Source organism: Ambystoma mexicanum, chromosome 4p (genome assembly GCF_040938575.1).
Source record: "Ambystoma mexicanum isolate Mex_15411 chromosome 4p, UKY_AmexF1_1, whole genome shotgun sequence".
NCBI classification, from domain to species: domain Eukaryota; kingdom Metazoa; phylum Chordata; class Amphibia; order Caudata; family Ambystomatidae; genus Ambystoma; species Ambystoma mexicanum.
In genome coordinates this window covers 43,066,372-43,092,130 of record NC_090927.1, presented here as the reverse complement: position 1 = coordinate 43,092,130, position 25,759 = coordinate 43,066,372, and the positions used below count along the sequence as shown (strand labels likewise).

The window sequence follows — 25,759 nt, the reverse complement described above, 5'->3', positions numbered from 1 at the left end:
CCTTCTCCAGCATGGGGTCTGGCATGTATTCACATGCTCATGAATATTCCCCGTCGTCAGGCTGGGAATCCTCGGTAAAGCAAAAACCAGTATCAGTTTCGTTTCTGATCTGTCTTTCGTAGTAGTAACCAATCACTGATCTCTGCGTCATACTGACCACAGCCAATGACTGCCCTCTACCTAAGCCCCGCCTCTGGCAGCCATCTTCAGATTTTTACCGCACGTTCATGTGTTGGGATCCTCGTGCTATTGCTCTCGAGCGTTAGTGCTATTTTTTCACGTTTTTTCTCAAAAAACTTGTTTTTTCGGTCAAAAAGAGCCTCAAGCTCCACCGACTCTCCATCCGATCAACGGGGACCCGTGTCGGATTCGTCTGCGCCCCTCAAGGGTGAAGATTTCGTCGAGCTACGCTTTTGGAGGACTCCAGAAGTTTCTCAGGCCCGTCCCGGACATGGCCCAGGAGAAGGGAAGCTCGACGCCCGGAAAGCTGTTCAGGGTCTGCCCTGGATGCCAGCTACAGAACGTCTTTAAGGAGGACGAACACTCCTTTTGTCTTTACTGCCTACATGAGGACAAGACGCACGTGGAGAAGGACTGTGCGTTTTGCGGCAACATGTCGGAGCGGACCATGAAGGACCGCCATCAACGTCTCGCCAACTGGCTAGAAGGGAAGAGCCCGTCCGGCGAGAAGAAGAGGAAATCCGAGCGGTCTTCTAAGACCTTTGAGGACGCCCCGGCGACGGGGGTCCAACATAAGGCCAAGCACCGCGAGTCCGCTGGCACCGGGAGCACCGAACGGTCGGGCTCTACGGGCGCCAGGCCTCTTTTGTGCCCATCGATAGGACCCCCGTGAAATCCCCTGTGGGGAAGAAAAAGGGGGGGCAGGGCGTCGTCGTAGATTCGGCCTCAACCTCGGAGGAGGAGCTGATCGAGGTCTTAAGCCACGGCCTCGGCGTGGAAGATGACCGGCCCGTCGGGATGGATCCCGACGCAGGTGACGACGACATCGTCGAGGGTACCGACGGGGCCCCTGATCGCCCGTCGGATTCCCCTCTGCCAGCGCCGCAAGACAACTCGGCGGCCATTTTGTTGGCTATACAGTCCTTCTGCTCAGAGATAAGGACGAGACTACCGTTGCCGACGGAGGAACCTCTCCCGTCGGGGGATCCAGAACCGGGACCTTCTGGTGTTCCCCCTACCAAGAAAAGAAGGATGCACCCTCCACCTCCTTTTCAGCCGTCGCGCCCCGTCCAGCCCTCCTCCCCGTCCACCCGAGGGGATGATACGGGGACTGACACGGCAGCGACGGGTACGGACGACGAGGTATATGACGAGGATATGCCGTCGTCGCCTCCCACGAGATTCTCCGCCCGACGAGATTGGATCGTTCCACTCCATGATCACCAGGGCATCCGAGCTTTTCCAACTCTGCCCTGAGGAGAAGAAAAAGGAAGGTTTCCTTTATCAGCGGCACGAGGCCAAGAGGAAGACGGTCCTCGCGGTGCCTCTACTGGCCGACATTTGGGATGAGGGCCTCGCCCTCCTCAAGAACCCTTCCACGACGCCAGCTAGAAGAGACCGGTACGAGAAGAAGTACCGGGTCCCGGACACGGCCCCCCTGTGCCTCCGGGCGCAGCCTACCCCGGACTCCGTCGTCTCCGCGGCGGCCAGGAAGAAAGCGGGGGGGGGGGTGCGGCCTCCACATCGACTTCCCCACCGGACGGCGAGGGAAAGAAATTGGACGCTATGGGACGCAGAGTCATCTCGTCTGCAGCGACGACGATTAAAGCGGCCAACGCCTTGGCTATCGTGGCCCGCTACGACAGGGAGCTTTGGTACAAACTGGCTCCCCTGCTGGACTTCCTGCCGGACGACAAGAGGGCGGAGGCCCTGGAGATCCTACAGGAAGGTGAGGTGGCTTCGGACCACGGCATCACCGTTGCGACGGACATCGCCGACACTGGGTTCCGCCAGTTGGGCAACGGCGTTTGCCTTAGGCGGCGTGGATGGCTCAAGGCTACGGACTTCCGTCAAGACGTTCAGACCAGGGTCCTGGACATGCCCTTCGATGGGAACAACCTGTTTGGGAAAACAGTGGACGATTCCCTTCAGGCCATTAAAGCAGACACTGAGACGGCCCGGGCCCTTGGAGTTCTGCAACAACGCCGTCGTCGCCAAGGAGGTCAAGGCGGCAAAGCCTCGTCGAAACAGGATTGAACCGGCCGTGGGGTCGGGCCCCCACCGAAGCACCCCGGTGGGAGGCCGGCTGGCGAGCTTCGTCAGCGTATGGGAGTCCATCTCAACCGACCCTTGGGTGCTGGACGCCTTAGCCCGGGGCCACGCGCTCGAGTTTCAAAGAAGGTGCCCGCGCGTCCCCCCCCCGTGGCCAGGAAAGAACTTCACGTCCCTCAACTTCTCCTGGAGGTAAAGGCGATGCTCAGGAAGGGCGCCATCGAACTCGTCCCAAAGAGGCTTCGGGGCTCCGGAGTTTACTCGAGATACTTCCTCGTGAAGAAGAAGACGGGAGGATGGCGCCCCATCCTAGACCTGCGACGTCTGAACAAGTTCATCAAGGCGCAGAAGTTCCGGATGGTCACCCTCCAGCACGTCCTGGGTCAGCTGGAGGAAGGAGACTTCCTATCGTCGTTGGATTTGGAGGATGCCTACTTCCATATTCCCATCCTAAAGGGGCACCGAAAATTCCTCAGGTTTGTGGTCCAAGGGCGTCATTACCAGTTCAAAGCCCTCCCCTTCGGACTACGGTCGGCACCCAGGGTATTCACCAAGTGCCTCGCACCGGTGGCGGCGCAGCTGCGCCGCGAGGGGATCCACGTCTACCCCTACCTGGACGACTGGCTCATCCGAGCCAAGACGAGGGAGCTCGCCGTGGAACACACGGCAAGGACCGTCCAACTTCTCACGGACCTGGGATTCTCCGTGAACTACGCCAAATCCCACTTGGTGCCCACGCAAGACGCACTGTTTCTGGGAGCGAGGCTCAACACAGTGTCCCTTCTGGCCTTCCCGTCGGGGGATAGGACCAGGACCATCCTGGGCAAGGTGCAGCGGATGTTGGTGGCCGACGCGGCCAAAGTGAGGTCCATCAAGTCCCTCCTCGGAATGATGTCTTCCTGCATCTACCTCATTCCCATGTGCAGGCTCCGGATGCGCCCGTTGCAGGAGTTCCTGGACGCGCGCTGGATCCAGACAAGGGGCAGCTTCGAGGAAAGGATCACACTCGACGAGAGTTTCCGACGAGCGATCCGGTGGTGGGGCACCCGCGCGCATCTGACGGCGGGCATGGACTTCCAGACCCCAGCCCACCAGGAGACAGTGACCACGGATGCCTCCCTGGAAGGGTGGGGAGCGCACACCGAAAATCTGCACGCAAGAGGGCTTTGGCTCCCGACGGAGAAATCCCTACATATCAACGTCCTGGAGCTCCGTGCAGTGTTTTGGGCCCTCAGGTCCTTCCTCCCGTCCCTCAAGGGCAAGGTGGTGAGGATCTTCACCGACAACACCACCACCATGTTTTACATCAGGGAACAGGGCGGAACCAGGTCACCAGCACTGTCCAAGGAAGCGCAGGACCTGTGGCATTGGGCCGTCGCCCAAAGGATGTTTCTGGTGGCGTTTCATCTGGCAGGGATAAAAAACACCATCGCCGACTCACTCAGCAGGGAGCTGCGCTCGTGCCACGAGTGGGAGCTACGGCAGGGTCTAGTGGACCGCCTCTTCCGACGGTGGGGCACACCCCAGATCGACCTGTTCGCGACGGCGACGAACACCAAGTGCCGGAGGTTTGCCAGCAGGTTTCCCCAGGCGAGGAGCATGGGCGATGCTTTCTCGTTCCCCTGGGAGGGCCTGTTCCTCTACGCGTTCCCTCCCTTGCCACTGCTAATCCGGCTCGTCAACCAACTCAAGAGGTCACGGTGGAGGATGATCCTCGTCGCACCTGCGTGGCCGAGGCAGATATGGTTCCCGGACCTTCTGGACTTGTCAGCGTCCCCGCCAATCAAGCTGCCGGCGGACGCGGATCTACTCTCCAGGGAAGGAGGCGCCATCCTCCACCACGACCCGAAGTCGCTGAACTTGCAGGCCTGGCTCCTGCGGCGCTAGAGTTTGGAGGATACGACATACCGGCCGACTGCAGAGAGGTTCTTGCAAAGGCCAGGGCGTCCTCGACTCTTAAATGCTACAGACACAAATGGAAGAGGTTCTCTGTCTGGTGCCACGCACAGAAGATTAACCCTCTACGGATTACGGCTCCCCAAGTACTGCCGTACCTGCTGACGCTGGCCAAAGCTGGACTGGCACACGCGTCCATCAAGATTCATCTTGCTGCGATCTCCCGATACACCAGAACCACGGGGAGGACGTCCTTGTGGTCTCATCGTCTGGTGAAAGAGTTCATGAAGGGACTGTTCAGATCGTTCCCCCCGGTGAAGGCTCTGGCCCCGACGTGGGAGCTCAACGTGGTGCTGACCAAGCTCATGGGACCTCCGTTCGAGCCTCTGCACTCGGCCCCGTTGAAGTTTCTGTCGTGGAAAACAGCGTTTCTTGTGGCCATCACCTCCGCACGACGGGTGGGAGAGATCCAGGCCCTTTCCTGCAAGGCCCCGTACTTGACTTTTCACGACTCGAGGGTAGTGCTCAGGACGCACCCCTCCTTCATGCCCAAGGTACCGTCGGACTTCCATCTCAACGAACCCTTGGTGTTGCCTGTGTTCTTCCCGTCGCCTTCGTCGCCGGCTGAGAGGACTTTGCACTCGCTGGATGTGGCTAGAGCGCTGAAGTTCTACGTGGACCGCACGAAGTGTTTTCGGAAGACGTCACAACTTTTTGTGAACTTTGGACCTGTCAATCAGGGGAAGGCTCTCTTGAAGGCTTCCATTTCCAGATGGCTCTCCGGCTGTATCATGTACTGTCATCGGTTGGCAAACCGACCGCTGCCTGGCCGTCCGAGAGCCCATTCCACCAGAGCGATCGCAGCTACCACGGCGTTCCTATCTGGTGTGCCCCTGCTGGACATATGCAGGGCTGCTACGTGGAGGTCGACGCACACCTTCACGAAATTCTACTGCGTCGATCGGGATTCCAGGGAGGAGTCCAGGGTCGGCCAAGCAGTGCTGCGCAACCTGTTCGCCTGAGGTGAGCCTGGTGAGGAGGTAAGATGCTTAATGTTGAGTTTGATGCAATGCTTAATGTTGAGCCTTTGCCACCTCCCGTGGTTGTGCATGTGTGTACTGCTATGTATTCTTTATTCATGAGCATGTGAATCCATGCCAGACCCCATGCTGGAGAAGGAACAAGTTACTTACCTGTAACTGTTGTTCTCCAGCATGGGTCTGGCATGGATTCACATGCGAACCCGCCCTCCTACCCCTCTGCGGCTCTTCACTTGGTCATACTGCCAATTCACGTGCTTCCAAATCTGAAGATGGCTGCCAGAGGCGGGGCTTAGGTAGAGGGCAGTCATTGGCTGTGGTCAGTATGACGCAGAGATCAGTGATTGGTTACTACTACGAAAGACAGATCAGAAACGAAACTGATACTGGTTTTTTCTTTACCGAGGATTCCCAGCCTGACGACGGGGAATATTCATGAGCATGTGAATCCATGCCAGACTCATGCTGGAGAACAAAAGTTACAGGTAAGTAACTTGTTCCTTACAGGTTCACCCCAGTATAGCGGGTAACAGTGCCCTGTGGCCAGGAGTTCTTATCTCATGATTGAGCAGGTTACTGGGTAAACTTTGAAGCCCTGGGTTGCATTTATTGTGTTACAGGGCCTGGGGCATATTGGAGCTGTGGAATAAAGGCACGCCGTATGCTGGGACATTGTAGTTAAGAGGCATAGTCGACTTGCTCCTACATTCTCATGTGAAAGTACCCATCTTTCCACAAGACCAATATTGCATCCCCATTCGGGGCCTCAATCTTCCCATACTTCCTCCCTCTGCCACTTGGAAACTTCCTCTTCTTCTTCTTCTTCTCTGAAAACCTCCTATTTCCATCATCCGAACATCTCTAGGCCCTTCTACCCATCCCTGCATGTGACCTTGTCAGGTTGGCCCTTCATGGTGCCAGTTATCGCACCTTCCATTATCAGCTTTGCTAACTTTTTCTGCACCAAATTTGCTTCTGCCCTCTGTGTTTGATCCGCCCGATGCTTGTCCTTATCCTGTTTCTGCCAACAATGTCTTATGTGCGCCTGTATTTCTGCCCATGGCTTGCATTCTATTCCAACCACTTTATTTAAATCTGCTTGTACTTCGGAAGGGCGCCCCTTGTGTAACACGTGATAAAAAACGACAATGTTTTTGTCCCAAGCCTCCCCTCTCTCTAATCGCCACATCGCCTGTATCTGCTGTATGTAAGATGCGGGGCCCTCATCTGCTGTCATTGTCTGGGACATAATGGAATTCATGTCAGCTCTGTCAGGGTACCTGCCCCTCGATACCTTCCACACGTGTGCTTGACAGCTGTTAAACGGGGCACCATCATGGGTGGCATTGCTAAACATTATTCCTGGATATCCCGCTTTTTTCCATATCTCGTCCACCTGCTCCGCTAACAAGAAAGCAAACTAACGCTTCATGTCCCCTACAGCTGACGTGATGCCTCTTGGACGTTTCTCCAAGGCATAAATCCACACGTCAGTTCCCAGCTGTAAGGGAGGGTCAAGGCGCATGCTAAATTTATCCAATCCATCTGCGGCCAGGGCACATAATAGGGTCCCCCCGGTTCCTTCTGTAGCAACGGGAACTGTGTATCCTGTTTATGGTGGGGTGCCTGCCCCTGCATCTTGGCTTTAGTTAGGGCAATCCGACCGAACTCGGGTCAGAGCCTGCTTCTCTGTGGCGTTACCTCCTCCGAATCCTCTGACTCCCACTCATCATTGTCCTCTTTGCGTTCCCTCTCCCTGTCCTCTTCTCTGGTTTGCAAACCAGCCCTTTTCATCTAGGTCTGTCTGGGCGGGGGAAATATGGGGATCGTTGTAAACTTTACTATCGATCTTAAGGAGGACCTGTCCCACCCTTCATTGATCAGTGCCTATAGGTGTGCATTGGCCCTCCCCTCACCCCTGCTGCCTGTTATGACCCTTTACTCCTTCTGTTAGCTCCCTCTCTGCCTTTTCTACTGCCGCCTCTAGTTGTTGGCTTGCCTTATTTTCAATTTCTAAAATCAACGTATCCTTAGAGGCCCCCCAGACTTCCCTGATGCACCATTCCCATCCGCTGGGGGTTGGTATACCCTACGGTAGGCCGCAAGGGGTAGGACCCATATGGGGGTGGTGGTGCGGTAGATTCTTTGCTCACCTGGCTGGCCTCCCTCCCCACCATTATTAGAAACATTCTCTTCTTCCACAAAATGTGTCCATAGATCTAGTATGCCTGGTCTATTTTTCAACTGCTTCCCCTTGTAGGTCAACAGTGACTACGTAGGCACATGTTCTAAAAGGCTCTTATCGGCCGTGTCTTCCTCAGGCCAGGGTCTAGATATTTTACTTGCAGTTCCCTGAACCCACTCATTGTGACACTTTAAAAATCTTTCCTTATGGAAGTGATTTACACATATGTTGCAATGGCGTACCCATACTGTTGGACGGCCATGACCGTAGTAAAAAAAAAACAAACACTGCTGACCTCGGCCTAGGAAATGTCAGACGTTCCTATTCCAAAATTTCACAATTCTTAGAGCAGATCTGCTTATTCACACAACTATTACCAGCACAATAAACGCCTCCACGTACTCAATTGCTAGGAATATCTGACTCCAAACAACTTTTGTCTACACAATGGCTAACAATACTTATGTACACAGGTGCTACTAATACCTGACAACAAGCACCGTTATTTACACAATCTCTAAGAAATACCTAACAAGGCAAAAACACATTATCAAACAATAAGAACACTGGTTTACACAAAGATGTAGATCCTTCCTTACCTTGAGACAAGGGTACTCAAAACCTCCTCGTGCCCTTCACTCTAGAACTGAGGGATAGCCTGTCCTTTTATCATAGGACGATCACTTCATGCACTACATTGTCTTTCCCTGCTAAGAGGAGCTTCCCCACGATAATTCATTAACACATATGCAATAACAAAATATCAAAATTGCTGTATTTTATGCAAAACGTGCATTGACTTGCTATGTGTTCTCTGAGTCCCTCCAGAAGCTGTGCCCCCATCAATGGTCTGCACAGCCCTGGCCAGGTGCCTCCAAACCAGAAACCAGGCAGACCTTTAGAGAACACAGCATCTGCTCAACTTTCTGTCTGGTGTGTGCACAAACTGCTTTCTTGGGGCAGGTGCTGCAGCCCTGGATATGCAGCAGGTGCACCAACGTTCTCGGGAGGCGCTAGAGATCACGTCGGAGTTACCAAGATGTAAACCCTTAGTACTTTTCAGGAAACAATAGAGACGTACAAATTGCAAAAAATACAGGAATAATGCAAATGCAATAAGGGCAGTTGGTCTCATAAGACCACAAAGAATGAAAACTCTCGACCTGCTCACATTGGGCTACTGTATTTAAAAACAAAAACCACAACCGTAGACTACATTAGTATACATTCTAGACATTAGGCGTAAGTAAATTCTAAGCATCCTATTGGCTCTTGCGAAGGGTTGTAAGGGTATACCGGTATAAACACAATGAACAATGTCATGATGATTAAATAACCGTTACCTTGTTTGCAACGGTGTATCAATTTTAGTGATGTTTTTATGATTTTGAAGTGCACGTGTGCAGTGCACTTTACAATCAATGCAATTGCAAGCAGAACTGGCGCTGGGCTGGCTTCTGTGTTCAGCGAGCCTGGGACTGGAGGAGGCGGAGTTTGCCCGGGCCCAGGTTGCTTGGAAGTTGGAACATTCCAGATGCACGTGTGACTGTCTGAGTAAGTAAGAGACAGGTGAGCAGCGCTCCGTTCGGGCTTCATAAAAGCCTGAATTTAATTTTAAAAATCACAGCTCTTAGTCCTGCACTCACTGCGACAGGTGGCCCCCGTGCCCTGTGGATTGGGAATCGGGCACAGCACAAAAAGAAGGGTATGTTTTTTTTTCTCTCCATAACAGCAGTGTCGAAAGTGATTTATGGTACACCTGATCTGTATTACAAGAAAGGGGTCCCTGAGGCTTCCTCCTTCTCCTGTGCCAAATAAATCAAGCGCATGCCACCAGGAGTATTTTCCCTTGGCATGTGCACTGCCAGTTTCCCAAGTCACACAGTTTGGCAATGCATACATAATGGCAGTTCTTATTCTTATATTGATCCGTGTATAATGAGTTTGTTGTAATCTCTATCACTTATGAAACAAGCCTACTACGGTAGTAGTATTCTACCAGCACGACGTACAGTAACTGTGCCTACTGTGATCCCCGGGTTTGCACTTAGAAACCTCTGGGTGGGTATTAAGTGCGTTAAATAACAAATTACAATTACAATATACAGAGGGTCCGTGGCTGGGGAGCTTCAAATACTGCATTCAGCACCGTTCAACGTGCCATTTGTTTACAAACCGCAAATAACCTCCATTTAAATTTACTGTGTGCACATTTAGCTTGTGTGGCTGAATAGTGACATTTGTGATCATATCTGTTATCTTTTTCATTAAAACAATATGAGAGTTGTGCACCCTGATCCTCACATACATTTTACCTGAAGAGTCTAGGGGGGTCAGCTGGGATTATGTGCTGTTAGAGGCAGGTAGGTTGTGCGTTAGGAATTCACTCTCTGGGGCTTTCGGAAGTGGTGTGAAAAAGACGCACCATTTAAGTCTGTGTGTTCGGGTAGGGGGGAAGAGGTGAATGTGGTAATGTGAGCTTCTAGGCTATTTGGGTTTTAAAGTTCAGGTTACCTGTGGCATTTAGAAACTGTTTTTTGTAAGAAGAACTAAGACAACTTCTTGGTGGTGATTTCTTGTATTGAAAATGTGACTTTCCCTGGCAAAATAACATAAAAGACAATGGTTATACACACGTGCGTGCTACATCGCAATAACCGCGGTATACCGTCATTTCAAACGAAGGTTATTATACTGTCAAAAAATCAATAATGTGACAGCCCTATGCCTATACAGACCATTTTATTTATTGGACATTTATATTTGTGCCTATACACAAGTGTTGCCAGGCGCTACAAGGCAAAAAAGGGGGGGGGCATAGGAAAAAAAACAGTAAACGCTCGTACTAGGCCTTGCGACATTCTTACCGTCCAAGTACAAAGACAAAGAAGTGCAGGGGGAGGGTGGAGGTAGGGAGAAGGGCTGGGAAGGAGAACGGTGGGAGGGGGAAGACGTGCAGGAGTGGGGTGCTCAGCAGCGGAGCAAGTGCTAGGGGAAAGGTGGGGAAGGGGAGGACAAGTGCAGTGGAATGTGGTGGACCTATTAAGACAAGTCTGGGAAGGGTGCCCAAAGGCAAGTGCTGATAGGGATGGAGGAGCCTGGTCAGGGAGGTCCTGGCACCTGTAAGACCTCATAAGTGACCAGGCAAGAGACACCGCGTCGGAGGGAGATGCGCACGGACAAGTGCTATTAAGGGATGCTGGGGGAGATTGGTCAAGCGGGAGGGGGCCGTAAGACTCATAAGTGACCAGGCAACAGTCGAAGAAACGGCAGAGGGACACTAGCAAGGGAGGGGGAAAGGGAAGGAGGAGGAGAAGAGGAAAGTCTTGAGAAGTTTCTGGAACTTAAGGAGGTCTGGCCCAAGTCTGAGGTGGGCAGGGAGGCTATTCCAGAGGGCGTCTCCTGCCGAGGAAAGGAATCTACCTCCCACTGTCTGCTTGGCGAAATGCCTGACCTGCAGAGAGCTGGAACTAGAGGACTGAAGAACTCGAGCAGGGAGGTATTTAGGGAGAGGGAGCTAGATGTCCCATGCCCCAGACAGCCTTGTGGATGATGCATAGGGTCTTGCATTTGATCCTTGCAGCCACCAGGAGCCAGCTGAGAGATTTTAGGCCTGGAGAGATGCGGTACCTGGGCTTGAGTCCAAGTATAAGTCTTGCAACCCTTTTCTGGATTAGTTGAGGCGAGTAAAGGGACGAAAGAAGCAGATTGAGGAAGAGGCTGTTAGCAGTAGTCCAGCCTAGAGAGAACTAGAATTCTGGAGACATTGAGTTTTTCTGGGAATGTGAGGAAAGGCAGAATGCCTCTGAGCAGGTAAAGCTGAAAGTTGGACCTCTTGGCAAGATCCGTGATGTGAGGGGAGAAGGAGAGTAAGGAGTCAAAGATTTTTATTTTAAAATGTTTTTATTGGCATTTATAGTATACACCAACAATTTGCTTCTCAATTAGCTATCCTTATTATATATGTGTGCAAGATTGTATTAAAACAACAAATAACCATAAAAAAAAGAACAAAATAGACGGTCTTCTTTACTAGTATTGCATTTAGGGTACACATCTTTCTGCTTTAAAGAGGTCCTGTTGTGCACAACAACGCTGCTGTCATCCAGGGCCAGAGGGTGTCTGCCTGGATTTCCTCGTTTCAGTAGCCCAGTTCATGGTGATTCTGGGCGTCTTAAGTGTGGGCACAATTTGTTCATGGGGTTTTATCGTCCGATGGGTGGAACATATCCCAAGTCAGCATCTTCCAGGCCTCATATGCAGGACCCACTTTGTCTCCAGCCCTGGCCACCCCATCACCCCATACCCTCGTTTCTGCAGACCTGTGCTCCAGTTCGCTATGCCATCTGGAGTATTGTGGACCCCCAGTTTGTTTCCACGCCATTGCAATTGACCTTTTGGCCAGCACACACCCATATCCATAACTTTGATCATACGCCTGAATTTGCCGATTCTTGGGTAGGCCCCCAGAAGGCATTCTTTAGGTGTCCATTCATATCTAGCCACCCCAGCTATTCTGCAGGCTTGCTCTATTTTGGCCCTGAATTGCGGCATCTTCGGACAGTCCCAGAAAATGTGCATCATTCCCGATCCCTCCGACCCGCACCAAGGGCAACATGGATTTGCGTTTTTACTGAATTTGGCTATTCTGTTCGGAGTCATGTAGGTCCTGTACAGTACATTTAGCTGGATTAGTCTAAATCTGGCCTTTCTTGACACTTCCCGGGGTCACGCTAGGATCCTCTCCCACTCCTTCTCCGTAATGACAGCCTCCAGGACTGCTTCCCACCATTGCTTTAGCTTATTGCTCTTAGGGTTGGGTCCATCTGCCAGTAGGTTGTAGAGCCTGGACACTGGTTTCCATCGGTCACCCAAGTTATGGAGTACCGTAAGTAGCGGGTCTGCCTCCTGTTCCCCAGGCCATTCACTCCCAGTACCTCTTTGCTACCCTCCTGACCCTCTGGTACCATACGAACTGGCCGTTGGGCAGTCCTTTCTCGCTAATGGATTCAAACTCTCTTAAAACGCCCTCCTCGTATGTGTCCCCACAGGTGTAGATGCCGTACTCTTCCCATTGCCTCACGGTTGCCAGGTCCGCCTTGGTTGCGCAAACTGCGGCCGTGATTGGGGTCTCGGGTGAATAGGGGTGTTTGCGTCCTGTCAGTTTTAGGGCCCTGTCCCAAACCTTTGTGCCTAATAGCACAATCATTGGAGTGTTGCTCAGGCATTTCAGTGAGACCCACACTGTTTCTTCTAGGCGCACAGGTGTTACTAGTTGCTTTATCAGTTTTGTTTCTGAGGTGGCTTCATCCGCAAGCCATTTGGCCACGAAGCTGAGTTGCGCTGCTAAATAGTATCTCTCCAGGTCTGGTAGTTGGACCCCGCCCCCCTTATACGGTAGTGTTAGTGTGATCAGGGATAGCCGAGCCCCAAAGTAATTCTCGCAGTAATTTTTCTAGTAGCCGAAAGAAGGAGGCTGGAACATAACAGTGAACATTTTGGAAAAAATATAGAAACCACAGTAAGACTATCATCTTGATGATGGCAACCCTACCCATCACTGATAGCGCGAGCTTGGACCAAAACCTCATGGACTGCCTGAGTCCTTGCACCGCCAATACAGTGTTTCCTCCGTGCTTTAGTTCAGGCGTGTGCCAGATATTCACCCCAAGGTACCTGAACGAGTGTAGCTGCCACTGAATCCCAGAGTTCTTCCTCAGGCTAAAGGAGATCCCTGACACCCTAGCATAGTTCCCCAGCACTTCTAGGATCGTTGGTACATTAAGGTGGGGGTCCCACAGATATAGCAGTACATCATCTGCATATAGGGACCGACATGGTACACCCCGCCCACTCTAATACCTGCGTCAAAGAATTGTTTCCTGAGGTATATTGCTATAGGCTCTAATCCCAGGGTAAAGAGTATTGGCGACAGCGGCAACCCTGTCTGGTGCCCCTTTGGATGTCCCATGGTGCCGACACTGTTCTGCCTGTCTTTATCCACGCCACCAGTGTTTCATACAGTATCTTCATCCACCCAATGAAGTATTCTCCTAGCCCAAACTCCCTCAAGACGGCTATCAGCCGTTCCCAGTATATGGAATCAAATGCCTTTATGGCATCTAGGGATACTACAACATATTGTTCCTGCTAGTATGTTGTTTGCGCGATAATGTGTTGCAGCCGATGTAAGTTTATTGCTGTGTTCCTGCCTGTTATGAACCCGGTTTGATCCTCGTGCACTATGGTCCCTATAACTTTCGACAACCGTTTGGCCAGTTTGGTCGTGTAAGGAGTCAAAGATGACCCCAATGTTTTTGGCCTTCCAAGAGGGTGAGGGTAGGGGACCAAGGAGGGTGGCCAGAGGGTGGTGGGGGAAATAGGGCGCAGGCGTCCCAATGAGAAAGATTGCTGTCTTACTAGCATTAAGGCAGAGATCATTAGCAGAGCACCATGGCTGGATAGCAGTCAGTTATGAGAGAGGAAGGAGAGGTGGTAGAGGATGGAAGCTTAAAGGAGAGGTAAGTGTTGTCAGCGTAGCACTGGAAGTGAGGAGAGAAAGTGGAGATCAGGTGGGCCAGAGGAGCAAGGAACATGTTGAAGAGCCAAGGTGTTAGGATAGAGCCCTGAGGGACGCCACAGGTGGAGAGTGCGATGGAGGAGTGGAAAGGGCCCAATTGCACTTGGGAGGGTCGGTTTGAAAGGAAGGTGGTCAGCCATGCCAGTGCCCTGTCAGTGATGCCAAGGGTAACACAGACGATTTATGAGGATGGCATGATTGACCGTGTCAAATGCAGAAGAAAGATAGACAAGAATCAGAACGGACGGAGAGTTAGAGTCCAGGTTTGAGAGTAGGTCTTCACAGGTGTTCAGGAGAGCAGTTTCCGTGCCTACGGATGCTCTGAAGCCAGATTGGTGGTCGTGGAGACAACTGGCAGCTTCTGTGTGGTCGGTCAGTTGGGGGATGACCAACTTCTCCATGAGTTTGCCCAAGAAATGGGTGATAGAGATAGGGCAATATATGGCTGGGCATGAAGGGTCTGCAGATGTGTTTTTTAGAAGAGGGTGCACAAGAGTGCTTGCAAGGTTGTGGGAAGGAAACATGGCAAAGGAGTGGTTGCAGAGGTCAGCCAGGGAAGGGAGGAAATGTTGTCCTTGATGGTTCTGGATGAGCAGGGGAGCCACCTGCAAGGAGGAGACTTTCATAGGGCAGACTACTCTAGAGACCTCGTCCAGTGCAATGGGCGAGAAGGAGGAGAGAGTGGGAAGGAGGAGAGAGTGGGAGTGGGAGCGGAACAGAAGGGGGCCCAGGGAGGCAAGAGGGTGGGGAGGGGTGTTGGGCAGGGGAGTCTATGATAGTGCAGACAGGATGTCCTTAGTTTTGATGGTGAAATGGGTGGCAATTGCAGTGCATAGGGCATGCGAGGGCAGCGGAAAGGAGGAGACTTTACAACAGAAATTGCCCTATCCTAATTGCCTACTGCAACAATATGTAACATTCTATGTGCATCCCATTGCAAAGGACCTAACATGCAGCCATTGAGGAGAGCCAGATCTGCCCCCCTAGCAACAACTATATACAGTGATCTTCCCTCCTGTGTGACCAGACATCTTGGCAACCCCAGGGATTCCCAAAAACCTGCTGCTCTCCCACGTTAAAAATCCGCCCTTGCTACTATCGTGTACTCATCTGTGTGTGCCAAGGACACAAACTGTTAATTCATGTTGTGCTCGACTCCCTGGGAAAGGCTTCATGAGAAAGTATAACTGAGGCCTAATTCTTTGGAAAATAACTCATATTTGTGCTGCCTAGCCATCTTGCTGCACACTTGGCAGTCCAGAGACTCTCTAGGATGTGGCAGAAGCGAAAACCAATTCAATAAAATGGCAGAAACATTTGCTGCAGTAATGTTCAACACGCCTAAACTTAAATTCACTAATAACCAGACCTGAACTCAATTCAATAAAATGACAGAGGCAAATTGAACACATGGCAAACCTGTTAACTTCAATAGTATTCAATAATATTCTCGCAGTTTATATTTTCTCCTACGTTTAGAACGTTGCACTGTATATTAACAATATTCTTTGAGGATTCAAATGTGATACCTTTTGCATGTCTCTGTGATTAATTTGGTGTTAATGCTCGACACTGTCATTTGGAATAATTTGATTCTAGTGTATTCTGCATTCTTCTGAGAAATAAAGGGCCGGAGGTGGGCTAGCAACTTTATATAGTAGGCTGAGGAGGAGACCAGACTACTAACCTGCGCCGGGGGAGACGTTAAACTGGTGCAGGGAGACTCTGTACAGGTGTCTCCAATTCACATACCCTGATTGGCATATATAGATTTGTCTTTTTATTTTCTTTATCTTTCTTGATCCTATCCCATTTTCCCATCATGGCATCCTGGATTGATGCACAACAGGCGTCATCTTTCAACTGGATGTCACTATTCTGTTCATGTGGGGTTTCCTGTTCTCTCTCAATTTCGAAGAGTTTCTTTACTTCAGATTGAGAGTTTGCTATCCTTTTGTTTAACATATCTTTCTTGGCGGCTAAAATTGCCATTTTATACTCTTTAGCCACTAACTTATATGCTTCCATGCTGATGGTACCCTGAGCTGACCTCCAGCCATAGAAGTATCTAATTTTTGCCGTTTTTATGTTTTTGCAGTTCAGGACTGAACCACAAATTATTTTTCCTTGTATGCTCCAGCTGTTTATTTTTTAAAGGTGCCAGAGTTTCAGTAATATCCTGAAACAAATGTAGGAGAAGATTCGTCATATCTTCTACTGTTTCAGATTTGATAATTTCTGCAACCAAGATGGAAAGCCATGGTTTATGAGCATCCGAAGTGAGTTTCTTTAGATTCCTAGATGAGACAGGATATTATCCTTTCCCGTTACTTCTTATAGGCAATTAACCAAGTATCATAAAGTGGACAAATGAATGATCAGACCATGGACAAGATAAAACTTGAAGATCACTTGTTTGAATATTGTGAGTAGCAACCCAGTCCAAGGTATACCCCTTGCAATGCCTAGGCAGGAGGATAGCCTCAGCAGCAACGTGTTCGCCTTAGAAGCAAGACGACACGAAGCAACAAAGGTTTGATCCCCGGGTCCGCGCTTAGAAACTATTTAAGCATGTTCTACATACAGCAACTAAGACAAAAAAAACAATTACTCAACTTTAAAAAAAAATATTCCTGTAACAGCGCCTGGATGCCCGCGGGCTGTGTGAGCGCTTTACAAATATAAATAAATAAAAAATAAAAATTGTGACAATTTGCTCGAAACCAAGTTTGCTCAGTGAGTCTTCCAACACAGTAGCTAATGTATCCATATCACACCCCAACCAGTCATTAAAATCACCCAGAGCTACAAATTTAGTGTTGGGTTTAAGGAAGAGTAATAAAAGATTACTCATTTGAATAGGGGAAATATGAGCCTAGAACAGGTGATCTATCAATAGTATATTAATGGTGGTTTCTGCATTAATACCATTTTAATGTGCTGCAATTCTGTACCAACAATGACTTGACTGTCTACCTCCCAAATTTCCAGATTTAATTTAAAGATTAAGGCAACCCCTCCCCCCTCCTCTTCCTTCCAATCTGTCTTGCCGCAGCATGCTGGAGCCCTCCGGGATAGCTATCGCCAACGAGGGACCTGCTGCGTCATAGCACCAGGTTTCAGTGAGCGCACAGGCGTCAATATTGCACTCCATAATGTAAGTAGCAACTTCCAAGGCATGCTTAATTAGTGATCTGGTATTCAGAAGCATAATTGTTAGTGCTATTATGGGATGTTTTACTATACCCTCAGTGTGGCTAATGGGGGCGGCCGGGTTTGAACCCAGCCCCCTGAGCCACTCCTACAGTTATGATTTCCTCCTAGTTCCAAATGCTTCTCCTTCCTAGGTGCACCGAAATCTCTCCGCAGAGAACGAAGTGCTGAGACGCTGAGGGCCTGAGAAGTGAAAAGGCTGCAGAAAGCATGGCGAGGGAACTGTCTCCAAGGAGCCAGAAGGGGGTTGCTCAAGGAAACAAACTCCAAAGAGAAATCATGGCACAGGTGCTCATTCCCCTGGGTGTGCGAGGTGACCCGGGAGTTGCGGAGGAGACCCCCATCGCACCAAGCGATAAAGAAAAACAAAGCCGGTGAGTTCAAACAGAAGGGAGCCCGGTTTGTGAAAGGCGTGAGGTGCAAGTGAAATACAATGTTGCAAAACGAGGACACGCATATGGCGAGAGACGACGTGAATATGAAAGCTTTGATTGTCCATTGTTGAAAGAGTGTGATAAGAAACAAAGTGAGGATGAGGCCGCGTGTACGTTTACACGAGTAGAGAGAGACTTTTTGAGATTGTGCATTACAGAAGGCTCGAAGCACGAGCGAAGAAGGCTCGAAGCACGAGCGAAAGTGAAATAAGAACTGTTATGTTTATGGAATCATCGAAGAGGGTCTGGGACCCGTAATGGGAGAATTGTGAAAGACAGTGCCAGGCGTACGACCAAGTAAAGATTGTGAAAGATGGTGCCAGGGGCACGACCAAGTGAATATTTTGAAAGACAGTGCCAGGGGCACGATCAAGTGAAGTATAATATGAGGAGCACGAACTGTGTAGGCGGCCTTCATAAGAGAGTGGTCCTGCACAGGGACGACCAAGATACTGTGTGTTTGCGAAAGTCTGTTACTATTTATTTATTTATTTGCATTTTTAATGCGCTCGCACACCCTGCGGGCATCGAGGTGCTGTTAGAGGATTTTTTTAAAATTTTTTTTTTTAGTTACGTAATTGTTTTTTGTCTTAGTTGCATATTTATAACGCACTTAAATACCCACAGGTTTCTAAGCGCCGACCCGGGGATCAAACCTATGCTGCTTTGTGTCGTCTTGCTTCTAAGACTAACACGTTGCCGCTGAGATATCCTCCCGGGACTGTTACTGTGTTATGAAGTAAAGACAGTGTGAAAGCGTCACTGATCGAGTGGTCCTGCACAGGGCTAGTGAATACTCTGCGTTTGCGACAGTCTCTGTCACGTAAACCATTAAAGGATTGTGGAACTGTTGGGGAAGGGTAGGGAATCCCAGTGGGAAATAAGCATTGAACTGTTGGGGAAGGAAACCCCCATTGCGAAACATTTGTGAGTTGATGCCTAACCAGGCGAGGGAAGCCTGAGAAAACAGTGTTTTCGGAAATGTATACCAAACTAGGCCAGGGAAGCCTGAGTGAACTGTATGCTGTTGAACTGTGTGAATTCCGAGCCAGGCAAGGAAAGCCTGGAAGAACTGTTCCCCGTTGAACTGTGTGAACTAGCCACCCAAGCTTCTAACAAACTCTTATTACTCAAGCTTGGGGAAGGGAGTGTTATCCAACTCCATTGTCATCCTGACTTTCTTTTGTTTTGACTCATTTCCCACCACTTAGTTATTGTAAAAGCGTGAGGGCAAGCATAGGTTTCGAATATAGACATTTCTTTATTTTGTCTAGACTGACTCTAACTAATTACTTTTATTTAATGGTCGAGACTACTCCCATGATCTATTTAGGGCCAGCTAGGAAGTCTCCAACCCCCATTCAATAGCTTAATAAAGGTGTTGGAACTTGCATCTTTGTGTCTGTCTAACTTATGATACCATGCCTGCCGTTACACTTTGCATGGGCACACTTTGAACAGTGATTTGTGTCACAGACGCACAGCATGATGTTATTAGAGGGTTCATGACAACCAATCGTGGCTTATCACGGATAAGCCATTTCATATCAATAATCATGGCTGCAGTGCTGCCCTGTTGGGGACAAACTGCACGGTCACTGCTGATACAAAAATATAAATTATTAATCAACTCTTAAAAAGTGGTGTTGCTTAAACTGTGAATTCTAAAGTGTGGTGTGTGTTCCCAACTCGGACACCTAACTGTATTTTGTACATATGTAAATGGTATTTTACTTACCTTTTTACTATCTGTTACTCAATGCATTTTTTGCTGATTGGAAGTATTTGTACATTGTTAAGCTCTTTTGTTTAATTGTAATTTACAGCAAACATCTGGTCTGTGACTTTTGTGTGAAATGTTTGCAAGTGTGCTAGGTTTGGCTTTCCAGACATCACAGCGGTAGTGGTTCTGAAAAACCTCCTATTCACTGACAAACTTTCTAACTTAGAGTGTGACATTGAGCAGCTTATCTTAAATGGAAGATCCAGTTAATTTACGGTCTTCAAACATCTTTAAGAACAAATTGTCTAAGACTCATTTTAGCGTTTCATTAACACTAGCCTTTTTAAACTCGCCCGAGATAACTAAAATCGCACAAGCCCTTTTAAATCCATTCCCTCCTCATGGAATAGGCATTGGTGCCTTGTGCTGCGTATGTTTGGGAATGATCTTGTGCTTTCATGATTATAAAATGTTACCTCCCAAAACTGAAAACTACACCTCTCACACTGGGTGCATAAATTGGTCTGTACAGCGTTTCCCAAGACCACATGTTATTTGTCAGAAAAATGACTGAAGTCGGAGAAAAGAGGGGGGGGGGTATTAAAAGTCCCACCCATTTAAATGCATCTCTTTACCTGGAATTTCTTTTTTTTTTTAGGTTGTTTAGGAATGTTCTCCTTAGAGATGGTACAAAGGTGAAATTTGATAACTCACAGGGTGCCAGTGTTCAGACATGCATACGTTTTTCTCAGGAATAGCCGCAGTCTTTAATCAGTAATCCTATGCTGCGTTTTTCCCATTTCTAATTCTTTGATCTTAGCATGTGGCCCATGAACTTCAAGACCTGTTGCAGTGGCTGATGGGAGTGCCAGCTGGCCTAAAAATGAACCGGGCTCTAGACCAGGTTTTAGGACGCTTCTTCCTGTACCACATTCACCTCTGGATCAGTGAGTATATCCATAAACTTCTCCTTTTGTTTAGTTGAGGGTTTGTAGTGTGCTGCTTCACCGGAGGGAAGAAATATTGTTTTTCATAGCCTCTGACCATGCAGCCCCTGCTGGGACAGGTTGCGTCAATCAGTGTGGGCTGCTCTGTTCAAATGAATTAGTCACATAGATAAGCCCCTTCATTGATATTCTCGATGTATCCATACACATGATGATCCTCTTCCCACACTGTATCACCATCTCAATTTCTTTTCACTATGTGAACACTCGTACGACGGTCTCGGAGAGCTGTGCCCCTGTTGTTTCCTTGGTTATGTTTAATGTTAATGTTAATATTAAAGGACATAGCACATTTGTACCGCGCGCTATCACCACCGGAGTGGTTGCCTGACGTTCTGGCGGATCTGAAAAGGAAAGGGGTTGAGGTGAGTTAGTAGGACCGAGCGGCAAAAGTCCAAGAGAGCAGTGATGTGCTGTTGGCAGCTTCAGTTCGTTTAACACCGATCTCTGAGCTTAGGTGTGATTTTTGGTTGGTAGCCGTCGTGTTCTGTTGTGCAAGGCTATGTGTGATTTGTTTTGTTGTTGCAGAGTAGTGAAGTTCGTGCGGTTTGGTGTGCTTTAGAGGTGTGGTTGTGTTTGGTTGCAGTTTGAGAGGTGTATGCAGAAGATTGAGATTTTTAGTGGGTTGGTTAGTGGCATCGCTATCTAGATGTGATGCATGCTAATTTCCAAATTCTTTCTAGATGTGGCAGGTAAATATCTTCAAATTTCTATCTAAACGTGGCACAGGCTTATATTCACAACCTATCTAGATATGACGCAAGCTAATGTTCACAATTCTATCAAAATGTGACACAAGCTCATATTTACAATTCTTTCTAGGAGTGACGCAGTGCTAATCTTCATAATTCTGTCTATATGTGACGCAGGCTCATATTTACAATTCGAGGGTATTGGGTCCTCCGACGTATTCCTTATCTATGACAGGTATGTGGACATTACCTGTCATAGATATGGAATACGTCGTCGGACCATCCCATCGAAAGAACGTTACCAGGTAAGAAAGTAACTTGTTCTTCTGTCTAGGAGTGGCGCAATTGCTAATCTTCACAATTCTGTCTAGATGTGATGCAATGGCAGTCTTCACAATTCTGTTTAGATGTGATGCAAGCTCATATTTAAAATTCGAGGGGATTGGGTCCTCCGACGTATTCTATATCTATGACAGTAATCACCACAGCTGTGCTGCTTCTGAAAATCCTTCGGCGTCCTGCGTCGATCACCGGATGTTATAAGTAGGACGCACGACGCCTGTAGCCTAAGTTCCGTTTTTTTCCGCGAACATGTTCGCCTCGGAGATCTCGGCGCGCCTCGATTCTTTGGAGTTTCTGTTCTTTCGGTTCTTCGAACCTGTTCGTTTGTGAAGTTATCGGGATGTCTTCCTCTTCTTCCACCCCGTGTCCGGGCTTCAAGAAGTGTGGGGACTGCGGGTCCAAGAGGTCAGTGACAAACTCGCACAACACCTGCCTCTGGTGCCTCGGGGAGGCCCACGACATGGATGATTGTGTCGACTGCCAGTCGCTTATGTCCAAGGCCTTGCGGGAGCGTAAGAAGAAGCTCTCGGTTGGTAAGGTTTCCAAACCCCGGAAGTCGAGGTCCACTGGGCTTTCGATGGACGATTCGAGGGGCGACTCTCTGCATCGTCGTCGTAAGTCTAGGGGGTCTCGGTCCCGGAGTGGGTCCCGCCACTCCTCTGCCTCTTTGAGGCACACACGGAAGCGCCGTCATCGGACGCCTTCCCCGTCCTCGTCCAAGGACTCCACCCGTCGGCAGGTTGCTTATCCCACCAAGCATGCGACTCCAGAGGAATGGGCTTCCTTCGGTAAGCAAATGCTGGCGATTCTTGAATTGCAGGGCACCGGTCCGTCGGGGCCTCCGAGTGGGGTCGGGCGTGACCATACTAGAGACACCGCTTGTACGCCTTCGGGCTCGGGTGGTCGGCACGATTCGCGGGAAAGGTACCGCTCGGACAAGGGGAATCGTTCTAGTCATGCCCGTTCCAGGTCCCGGTCCTCGACGCGCTCGAGACCGCGTGCACCTGTGAAGTCTTCGAAGAAGACGTCGACGCCTGTGGCGCCGAGGTCATCGAGGGACTCTCTCGAAGCTCCACCTCCAAGGAAGTCGTCGATGCCATCGGTGCCCAGGCTGTCGAGGGACACACTCGGGGCTCCACCCTCGAGGCCTGTGTCGATGCGGTCGACACCACGCTCGACGTCGACACCGATTCACTCGACGCCTTTCGAGGCTGTTTTGTCGGAGGTACCCCGTGGCACGGTGGAACCCCCTAGAAAGGCTCTGGCCACGGCCAAACATGTCTTGTCCCCCATTCTGTGCCCACTTTCCACCATCTGGATTATATTTCTGAGGTGGATGAGGGTTCTGAAGATGGGATGGTTCCTGATACGGTCCCGGACGAGATTATCTCTGGACATAGCCAGATTGAGGACCTGATTCAGTCGCTGCACAACGCCAGTGGTCTGGACACCTCTCCGGAGGTGGAGTTCTGTAGGCCTGAGCATTTGGCACCTATGCCGAGTCCTTGTACCGGCGCCGTATGTCGAGGGTCATCACGTACTTGGGGTGGTCTGCTCCACCAGGGGATTTTCTGCAGGATGACCTGATGGATATCCTCGACCAAGGTCCACCAACTGAGCCGGTACTACCGTTCCATATGGCTCTGCAAAGGATGGTGGCGGCGGCTTGGACTGCTCCGGAGAGTCTCCCGACAGCGGGCAAGTCTTTGCTGCGAAAATACCGCCCAGCCAGTAGCGACCCCTGCTACTTGACCACGCACCCCACTCCGGAGAGTTTGGTGGTGCAGGCGGCTACGGCCCCAGCAAAGCAGACGTTGTATCCTACCATCCCTCCTGATAGGGACGACAAGCGATTTGATGGTTGGGCGAAGAAAGTGTTTTCTTCAGGGGGTATGGCTCTTCAGGCAGCCAACTCTGTATGTGCCTTGTCACGTTTCACGCACACTCTGTGGAACTGTGTTTCCTTAGCGGCTGAACATATTCCAGAAGGGATGGTTTTCTTGCTATGATACAGGATGGCAAGGATGCCATGTGTGAGGCCACTCAGTCGGGTCTGAACATGGCAGATTGCGTCAGCCGGTCCATGGCGGCGAGCATCGTAATACGCAGGTTTGCGTGGTTGCGGAAGTCGGGGTTTGCTCCTCATGTGCAAAGCCGGCTCCTCATCATGCCCTTTGATGGTGTACATCTTTTTGGCAGCAAGGCTGACTAGAGCCTTGAGAGGTTGCAGACCTCAAAAGCTGCAGCGAAGTCGTTGAGCGCTGCAGTTCGACAACCTCTGCCTTTTCGACCTAGGGGACAGCAATGGAGGGGAGGTTCCTTTCGTTATTACTCATCCTTTAGTAAAGCGAGAGGAGCTGCTAGTCAAAGGGGCCACCGTAGGAGTGCCAGAGGTGGAAAACAAGGTACTCGAGGTGCCATGGCCGCTCGGGCAGTTGCCTCTTTGCCCTCAGGCAACGCCGCAGCCGCTTCAGCTCAGTCAAGAGGCCATGTCCCATGGTTCGCTGGTTGGGGGAATGCTGGCGCAGCATCTTGTAGAATGGCGTGCCATTACTTCAGATGTGTGGGTTCTGGAGATCATAGCCCACGGTTACTGTCTTCCCTTTCGGTAGAGGCCTCACGACAATCCACCAGGGAATCTCTCTTTGAAGAGTCCGGATCCGCTCCTTGTGCAGGAAATTCAAGCCCTGCTGGAGAAAGGCGCCATAGAACTGGTGCCTGTAGCGGAGATGAACAAGGGATGGTATACCCCTTATTTTTTGGTTTCAAAGAAAGACTGGGGATTGAGACCCATCATGGACTTCCGCGGTTTGAAGAAACTCCTCAGGAAGGACAAGTTCAAGATGGTTACTCTTTCTCAAGTCCTCCAGGCCCTTCACCTTCAGGACTAGTTGGTGTCTCTCGACCTCAAGGACGCTTATTTTCATGTGCCGATCCATCCAAAGCACAAGAAGTACCTGAGGTTTGCGGTTGGCGACTCGCACTTTCAGTTTCGGGTCCTGCCATTCGGATTGACCTCCGCCCGAGGGTCTTCACCAAGCTCATGGTAGTAGTGGCAGCGCATCTCAGGAAAGGGGGGATTCACGTCTACCCCTACCTGGACGATTGGTTGATCAGGGCGCGTTCTCCCGAGCAAGTCCTGGATCATCTGTCCGTGACCTGCCACTCCCTCCACAAGCTGGGCTTCTCCCTCAACTTAAAGAAGTCCCACTTGACGCCAACACATCGGCTCCAGTACATCAGGGCAGTGCTCAACACGTCCCTGGGGCAGTGTTTTCCTCCCCAGGTGAGGGCTCATCGCATTCAGCTGATGGTGCACAAGTTTCAACATGCCCAGAGTCTCCCAGCGTTCGAGTTCTTGAGGTTGCTCGGCCTCATGGCATCCTGCATTCTTCTGGTACCAGAGGCCAGGTTGCGGATGAGATCTTTGCAATGTGTTCTCAAACTCCAGTGGTCACAGTCCTCCGGCAGGATGCCGGACCCCGTTCAGGTGCCTCCCTCGGTCGCCCGGGACCTTCTGTGGTGGGCCATCGAAAGCAATCTGATGAAGGGGGCTCCATTTTGGCTACCCTGGCCGGAGGTGACGATCGTGACGGACGCATCCCTTACGGGATGGGGAGCTCATGTCAACGAGTTGACAGTCAGAGGTCGTTGGTCTCCGGAGTCCAGACTCCATATCAATCTGTTGGAGCTGAGGGCCATCAGGCTTGCCCTGAAGGCTTTTCTGCCGGCTGTGCGAGGAAAGAATGTCCTGATTCTGACGGACAACACAGTGGCCATGCACTACCTCAACAAAATAGGGGGGGGCAGGCTCACTTCCTCTGTGCAGGGAGGCGATGCAGCTCTGGTTCTGGGCAATCCAGCAGGAAATTTCGATCTCAGCAGTTCATCTGGCCAGAGACGACAACGAGACAGCGGACGCTCTGAGCAGGCAGAGCGCGATCTCTCACGAGTGGGAGTTGGCTCAGGAGATTCTCCTGGAGATCTTCGCCCTTTGGGGGACCCCTCAAGTGGATCTCTTCGCCTCCAGTGTCAAACGGAAGTGCGAAAGCTTCTGCTCGCGGGAATTTCCTCCAAGAGGAGCCTTAGGGGATGCGTTCGTAGTGGAGTGGTCATTCCCACTGCTGTACGCGTTTCCTCCAGTCCCCTTCATCCCGCAAGTGCTGCAGAGGTTACGGAGGTTCGGTTCCCGGATGATCCTCATTGCTCCGGCATGGGCCAGGAGGACATGGTACCCGGACCTTCTCGACTTGTCCATCTGCCCTCCATGTCATCTTCCCTACTGAGACGATCTGCTCTCATGGGAGGGGGGTCAGGTTCTCCATCCAGAGGTCAGATCCCTCAACCTTCACGCTTGGCTTGTGAAAGGTTGAGGTGTAGGGTTTTGGACCTCCCTGAAGACGTGATTGAGGTGT

General features: G+C 50.3%; 1 protein-coding gene across 3 annotated transcripts in view; it reads left to right on the top strand.

The window, feature by feature from the left end:
• Positions 1 to 25,759, top strand: part of LOC138452946 (phosphatidylinositol N-acetylglucosaminyltransferase subunit Q-like) — a 718,081-nt gene that overhangs the window by 274,028 nt on the left and 418,294 nt on the right. For all 3 annotated transcript variants that reach the window (XM_069605315.1, XM_069605313.1, XM_069605314.1), the window contains exon 5: positions 20,124 to 20,250. In XM_069605315.1, the coding sequence (XP_069461416.1) occupies positions 20,124 to 20,250 (127 nt within the window). The remainder of the gene's footprint in view (positions 1 to 20,123; positions 20,251 to 25,759) is intronic.